Source organism: Oncorhynchus clarkii, chromosome 12 (genome assembly GCF_045791955.1).
Source record: "Oncorhynchus clarkii lewisi isolate Uvic-CL-2024 chromosome 12, UVic_Ocla_1.0, whole genome shotgun sequence".
NCBI lineage: Eukaryota > Metazoa > Chordata > Actinopteri > Salmoniformes > Salmonidae > Oncorhynchus > Oncorhynchus clarkii.
The window spans coordinates 68818942-68827142 of NC_092158.1; the positions used below are offsets into that span (position 1 = coordinate 68818942).

General features: G+C 42.3%; 1 protein-coding gene across 3 annotated transcripts; it reads left to right on the plus strand.

Annotated features, from left to right (window-relative positions):
* Positions 1-3372: 3372 nt before the first annotated feature.
* LOC139422189 (perforin-1-like) lies at positions 3373-7632 on the plus strand. 3 transcript variants are annotated; one of them, XM_071173348.1, is made up of 4 exons: positions 3373-3411; positions 4398-4917; positions 5087-5956; positions 6284-7632. In XM_071173348.1, the coding sequence occupies exons 2-4, from the start codon at positions 4406-4408 to the stop codon at positions 6588-6590; spliced, it is 1689 nt and encodes a 562-aa protein (XP_071029449.1). In that variant the 5' UTR covers positions 3373-3411; positions 4398-4405; the 3' UTR covers positions 6591-7632. The 3 variants fall into 3 exon arrangements, with proteins under 3 accessions (XP_071029449.1, XP_071029452.1, XP_071029451.1); XM_071173351.1 differs by having other exon boundaries at positions 3376-3411; positions 5087-5949; XM_071173350.1 differs by having other exon boundaries at positions 3379-3406.
* The last annotated feature ends 569 nt before the right edge of the window (positions 7633-8201 follow it).

Consider the following 8201-nt stretch of genomic DNA (forward strand, 5'->3'; position numbering starts at 1 on the left):
ATGTGCTGGATTCAATTTGTCGCACATACAGGACAATCTGTCTAAAATGTCTACAGTATTTACCCAAGTTCACTGCAGACACAACATTAAAGTGCCAATATGCAACTTTTTGGTTGACCAAACCAAATTCACATAGATATGTGCGTTATAGATCTATCATTCTACTTGAAAGCAAGTCTAAGAAACAGCGGATCTGTTCTATGTGCACTATTTCTACGTTTCCTGTTCCTAAGTTTGGTTTTTATTACTTGTTTTGCACATCAGCTTCAAACAGCAGAAATAACACTATTTTTGGTTACGGAAAATATATTTTAGATGGTACAATGATTCTCTACCCTATACCAGGCTTATTTTGTCACATAAACTGAAATTAGGTGAACTATTAGAGGTTTAGCAACCAGGAAATGGTGGAGCGAAAGCGCAAAGTGCAATAGATTGGAAAACAACAGTTACTGATGTGCACACTCCAAAGGGTATCTTGAAGGATGCAACATTAATGTAAATTTGGCACATCTGGTTTTATACTCCTAAGCATTCATTTTTCATCAGATAAAAAAACCGAGGGCCTGATCGAACTCTCAATGTTCAGGGCTGGGACTGTCATAAAATATGCAGTTGGAGGGAACAAGAAAGAGTGTGTGTCAGAACAATTTTACTGCTCTGTCAATGGGAAATCGTCAAACTAAATAAGGCTAAATAAAGCAGTGAAGTGATATTTTTTTTTATTACAGTTTTTTACGATTGCTTACACACTAAAATTGAACTTTTCCCCCAATTAGCAAAACCTTACACCCAAGGAGCAAAACACAAGGCTAGATATGCACAACTGTAAGCACATTGTCAGCTTCACACTATTTGCAAAACATTACACACGGTGATTTGCAAAACACTAAACACACTTGTATACATCAGACACAGAACTATATCATGATGTCACTTCTTTGCAATTCCAAAGCACTGACTGTCAAATTACCACACCTATGAGCCAATCTGTTAAACACAGCCATCAGGTGCACAAACACATGACTGCTAAATTGTAGACACACCAATCAGGTTTAAGCACTATAAAAATGCAGCAGGTAGGTTCACCTGCCTTCAACCAAAATGGAAGGAGTCAGAAGAAGAGTGAGGGTGAGAGGAGGAGTACACAGAGGAGGAGAAGGAGGTAGAGGAAGAGGCAGAGGCCGAGCCAGAGGTCAAAGAAGACCTGAAGCAGGAGGAGAACGTGCACAAAGAAGAAGAGGACCAAACTTATCAAATGACATTCGTGCAACACTAGTGGACCATGTTGTGAACCACGGATTGACGCTGAGGGAGGCTGGACTGAGAGTTCAGCCAAATCTTAGCAGATATACAGTGGCATCTGTCATAAGGACTTTTCAACAGGAAAACAGGTAAAAGATCTGTCTACAGTTACAGTAATCAGCTGCTTATTGTCAGCACCATATCAGCACTTGTGATGCCCCTTCCTGTGACATTGTACAGTAAGTTACATGTATTATTCTCTACATAGGACTGAGGGTCGGGAACAACAAGGAGGAAGGGGGCCCATATTCACGGAAGAACAAGAGAGAGAGAGATAATAAACATGGTTTTGGCCAATAATGCTCTCAGGCTCAGAACTACAAGCCAACATTATCAGTGACCATGCCATTTTCAATAATGTCCATCAGGTCTCTCAGTCAACATTGGCACGCATCCTAAAAAGACATCAGGTTCAAATGAAACAACTTTATCGAGTGCCTTTTGAGCGGAATTCAGAGAGGGTCAAACGGCTGCGGCATGAGTATGTGGAGGTTTGTATTGTTCACTTTAGCACTGTGATGTTGCATACTGCACACATGACTTTTTTTTACATTGACTGTATACTAGACCTATCCTGAACTACACAATCTTGTCTTTCACTGTATTTCAGGGAGTTTTGCAGATGGATGCTGAGGAAATCCTGCATGAATTCGTATATATTGATGAGGCAGGGTTCAACCTCACAAAAGCAAGAAGGAGAGGCAGAAATATCATTGGCCACAGGGCTATAATCAATGTCCCAGGGCAACGTGGGGTAACATCACCCTTTGCGCTGCCATTTCACAGCATGGGGTTGTCCTCCGTCATGCCAAAATGGGCCCTTACAACACCTCACATTCTCGCATTTTTGGACCGATTGCACCACATCGTCACAGCAGGTATTGAAATGCACCAGATGCAATACACGTCATCTGGGACAATGTGTCATTCCACCGCTCTGCTTTGGTCCAGAACTGGTTTCAACACCATCCACAGTTGACAGTACTATACCTTCCACCATACTCTCCGTTTCTAAACCCTATCGAAGAGTTGTTCTCTGCATGGCGGTGGAAGGTTTACGATCTCCAGCCTCAGGCTCAGGTACCCCTCATTCAGGCCATGGAGGGCGCCTGTGACCAAGTCGACGCCGCAGCTGTGCAAGGATGGATTCGACATTCAAGACGGTTCTTCCCGCGTTGTCTTGCTAATGACGATATTGTTTGTGATGTTGATCAAGTTCTCTGGCCAGATCCAGCTAGACGAAGAGATAATGTATAGTATGTTTACTGTAGTATTTTCTGTACAATATTGTCAGGTTTTTTTTTCAGATTCTTTTTTTATGTTTGTTGTTGTTGTTTACTGTAATTGTAACCTGTACTGGATACAGTAGTTTACGTTTGTCTGTTTGCTGAGCTAACAGTGTTATGCACACTACTGTAGTAGCATGAAAACTGGGACATGTTTTGTTGTGATTCTCCATGTTGACATGTTGACTGATTTGGGTATATGGAGAGAAATAAATGATATTTTCCTCAGTCTGCAGCATTGGTCTTGTGTAGTGTTTTTATAGTTGCACTTTCTCTGTGTACTTCATTTACAGTACTCTAATCACTGACAATTAGACTTTCTAAAAGTATTTTAGGTTAGCAGCAGCAGTGTGTAACTGGTTCAAAAAGATTGAAGTCATATGTGTGTGTTTCGTGGTAACAATTTTTTTTTTTTTTTATGAAGTCGTGTATAGTTTTGACAAAAGTGTTCCATTTAGCAAATGATCTGAAGTGTTGTGCTACTTTGATGTAGGGTTGTGCTAATTGTGTGTCGTGGTTTGACAAACCGGGCCCTGTTTTCAAAATTGTGCTAAAACAATTGAAGAAAACTAAGTATGCCTGTCCCCTTGTATTTGCGTTGTGTGTATGGGTATATTTGGGTGTTAGAGGTTGTGAGAATGTGTGTGTGTGTGTGTGTGTGTGCTTAGTTGGTGGTTTGGTTTGTCACAGGCTACTCCATAAATGGGTATATCTCTGTTAGCCACTCCCCATTCACCAATCTGAATGTTGGTATATAAAGATATAAGTAGGTTTACTGTCCAATATATTTCACCTCAAAATACCAACATCTCTGTGTAAGGTGAGTCCAAATAATTTGATTGCATTCCTCTTGTAGAAAATGCACTATTGTTTCATTGCCACTCAATGTACATATTTCATGAATCATCACACTTGATATAAAGTATTCAAAATTAAGTAACGTTATTCTGAATTTCAGTTCTATTTTCATCATCTACATGACGGTCATATAGTCACTATTGTGAACCCTGGAACTATTGTTAACTCACTTGTCTATTTCCAACAGTTAATAAGAGAAATAATCACAATCCAAAGAATTAAAAGAGCTTGATTGTCCAAAAGACCATACTGCCTAATATAAGGTTTAGGTATTTGGATTATCAACGACCGTTCAAATGAGAGAGCCATTCAGTCAGTGAAGAGTATGAATACTGTAATCATTGTTGCACAGTACGAGAGAAACAATGTTAGTACTAAATCATGTATTTATTTATTACTAGAAAGTCCTCTTTAGGATATGATGGCAGATCAGTAAATCAAATAACAATCCATTTGCTCCTCAAAGTAACATGAGTTCTAAAATAACTTCTATTCACTATGAAACTGATTTTAAGATATACTTTATCAAAATGATTCAGCAAACTCTTCCCATTAAATGTCAACCTTTGCGTGGCTTTAGATCTGAATCCAAGATGTTTGCATCAGTAACTCCTCTTATATCCAATGTAGGATTTATGTTATATTGTTTTCCAATTCATTAACTTTAGTGACCTTTTAAAGGCAATGTGGGAAATACAAATCTTGGAATGCCTGAACTTCCGTGTGGTTTTCACAGTGACCTGAGACGTTTTATAGATTTTGTCCTATAATAATATACCCAAATGTAGTCAATACACCCGTTTTTGTGATGTTGATGTGACGTCTTTGCCCAGTGGGATGGCAATTGCAAAATCGTATAACTTTATTTCTAAAATCCCTCATGATATTCTTTCTATGTCTATCCCCTGCTTTTGTCACACCACATTTGCCAAATGTCTCTCTTCCCAGCACCTGCCATGCCTGTCAACCTTCTACTCTTCCTCCTCTTCCTCCCTGTGTGTCACGGCTGCCACACTGGCTCCTTCACCGACTGCCAGAAGGCTCCGTTCGTCCCCGGCCACAACCTGGCCGGAGAGGGTTTCGACATCGTCAAGATGCAGACCTCCGGCGCCTTTGTGGTGGATGTGCGGAAGTTCATGGTGGGTGGGCACGACGGTAACTGCACCCTGTGCACCAACACTCTGATGGGCGGCCAGGTCCAGAAGTTACCGCTCTCCGTACTGGACTGGCGCACAAAGGTGAAGTGTCGTCGGAGCCTCAGCAGCCAGATGTACGAGTCGAGCACCTCCGTTCTAAAGGAGACCGCTAACGCTGCCAGCGTCAGCTGGAAGGCTGGCCTGGGAATCAAGGGCATTGCTGGGGTTGCTGTTGGAGGCACACACTCCAAAACTGCCATGTTCGCCAGAGGCCACTCCACCAATGACAAGTTCTCTTTTACCAGCCATGAATTCAAATGCGAATATTACACGTGAGTCGAAATTTGGATTTTAGTGCCATAGGATGTAAATTAAGGCGGCCTAAAGCAACAAAAAAAAAGCCGACAGCTATTTATAGAAATTGTGTATGGGGGAAAAAAACTGTGTTCTCCATGTTGTTGAAGTTGTTTTTATTCATCATACCTCTCTCTCTGTCCTTAGCTTTCGCATCCGAACCCAACCCCCTCTGAGCCAGGAGTTTCAGGACTCCCTAAAAAACCTGCCCAGCACGTACACTCACATGACCAACCCTTCCTACAGCCAGTTCATCTCCATCTATGGCACCCACTACATCCGCAACGTGCACCTGGGGGGGCGGGTGCACTCCACCACAGCCATACGCACCTGTAAGATGGCCATGAGCGGCCTCTCCCTCCATTCTGTCAGCAACTGTCTGGGGGTGGAAGCCAGTGGCACCATCAAAGGTGTCACGATCAGCGCCGAGACCAAGTACTGCAAGTCCCTGAGCAATAAACTGAAGACAGGCGTAAGCTTCGGAGCCACCTTCTCGGACCGCGTCACCGAAGTGCAGGGCGGCAACGTCGAGGTTGAGGACATCCTCTTCAGCCCTGACAAGAAGTCTGGCTATAAAACCTGGCTGAAGACCCTGAATAAGGTCCCTGGTGTGGTCTCCTACCAGCTCAGCTCCCTGCATTTCCTGGCCAGAGACAACCCCATCCTTAAGGCCAACCTGCGCAATGCCATCAGAGACTACATCCAAAAGAACGCTGTGTCCACCTCCTGCCCTTCTGCTTGCAAGACAGGGAGACGCAACAAAGGCTGTGCCTGTATCTGTAGCGGTCACAGGAATGTGGACTCCAACTGCTGCTCCAGTAAACCGGGCGTGGCCAGGATGAATGTGACGGTGGTCCGAGCTACGGGGCTCTGGGGCGACTACTTCTCTAAGACAGACGGCTATGTCAAGGTCCTCTACGGAAAGCAAGGCGGTTCCACTCCTGTGATCTGGAACAATGACTTCCCCCACTGGAACTATAGGATTCAGTATGGAACAGTGGATTTGAAAAGTAAACAGTGAGTTTTTTTCCATTTTTATGTTAAATAGTCTCTTGAGGGTTACTATGTATAGGCATCCTGTGCAAAGGAATAAGTGGAGCAACAAGACATATGATAAGGGTGTTTTGGCCTCTCTGTGTCTTTGTCGGTGGGATCTCCAGGGTAGTTTCCAGTTTGCTAATTATGCTCCCTATTCTATAAAACCTTGTAAGAGTAAAAAAAAAAAAAACATTTTTTTTGGAAAAACAATTACATTTAGCCAGCATTGTGAATATTTTGTGTATTACCACTGCTCTTACTTAGAGCGCTCTATCTCATTCACCCACTCTCTGTGTTCCCTAACAGAGCCTTGAACTTTGAGGTGTGGGACCGCGACAACAGATGGAACGATAACCTGCTAGGAAAGGGCTCCATAACCCCTCAAAGGGGCATGAACGTCAACCAAAGTTTCAAGTTGAAACATGGCACGCTTTATGTCTCCCTGTCTGTGGTCTGCGGCCCCAGCCTTAAAGGAGCCTTCTGTGATCAGTATGCCCCCTCACCTGGGTCCCAGGGTAGGCTGAGTTACGTCCATGCCTGGGACAGAGCGACAGAGACGTTACCCACCCTCTTCCAGGGTTCTCACAGTACCCGGAACAGGACCTTCCTGTGAACGGTGCCCCTCATGTTAATTTACTTACTTAATTATAATAATATAATAACATATGCCATTTGGCAGATGCTTTTATCCAAAAGGACTTACAGTACGGTGCATATATTTTTAGAATATGTGACCCCAAGCGGAAATCAAACCGACAACCTCTAACCAATGCTCTTACCAGCTGAGCCATATAGGACTATTTTCTCCTCTTCACTCTCTGTGGAGCATAAGGCCACAACAACACATGCCATGCCAGACGGTCCTTTGCCGTTTTCTCTCTGCTTCTCCTTTGTGACATGAGGCTAATGGTAAATCAGTTTTTTTTAAATGCATTAAATCGATAGGTCAACCAATTAGCTTGCGTTGACAAGCTCGGGTATTCCTTTCCACGGCGATAAAATGATTCATTGCTTCAGGGTTGCCTCTACATTTATATATTTTTTCTTTCTGTCACAAAACAAAATTATTTCTCAATATTGACCTTTTTTTGTGTATTTTTTGTTGCACAATTCTATGTAATGTCTGATACATCCAAATAGTTGGGGTTTCAGTATTACTCGTATAACTGTGACACACAAAAAAAAACGTATTGAAAGTAATGTGAAAGGAGGGATTTTAGGTCTACTTGAGGCCTGCTTGAAGAGGAACATTACCCAAGTGCTTTTGCTGATTCATTACCACCCAGATGAAGTGGGTGAGACCACTGACTCTGGATGCGTAGCAAATGGCATCCTATTCCACTTCTAGTGCATTCCTTTGACCAGGGCCCATAGGGCTCTGGTCAAATGTAGTGCACTACATAGGGAATAGGGTACCATTTGGGACTCATCCTCTGCATTAGACCAAGGTAACAGGAACATGACCACATTCCTCAATTGACATGACACTTGGCAATAGCTGAGAAAGCAAATGTGGCTTACATACAGTACGTCACTTACATTTAGTTTTCACAGTATTTATACTTTTTTTGTATGTTTATGTTCCTTTCCTTTCACATTTGTTTGCATTTTCTATTTTCTGCTTGTACTGTCATTCAATAAACTGAGTAGACCTATCGTGGTGCCAGTGATTATTTAACTACTCAATAATTTGATACCTGTGGGCTGAATCCTACCTGTGGGTTCAATTTACACGCGTTAACCCATGCTTTCATGTAAACCATGTATTGGGGTCAATGGTAGATGTGTATGTATGTATGTATGTATGTATGTATGTATGTATGTATGTATGTGTGTGTGTGTGTGTGTGTGTGTGTGTGTGTGTGTGTGTGTGTGTGTGTGTGTGTGTGTGTGTGTGTGTGTGTGTGTGTGTGTGTGTGTGTGTGTGTGTGTGTGTGTGTGTGTATGTATGTATGTGTGTGTGTATGTATGTATGTATGTATGTATACTGTATACAGTGTGTCTGTATGCACAGTGGCACAAAAAAGTATGTGAACCCTTTGGAATTACCTGGATTTTTGCATACATTTTACATAAAATTCACAACAATAGTCACAACAATAGACAAACAGTGTGCTTAAACTAATAACACACAAATTATTGTATGTATCTTGTCTTGTCTATATTGAATACATCATTTAAACATTCACTGTGTAGGTTGGGAAAAGTATGCAAACCCCTAGGC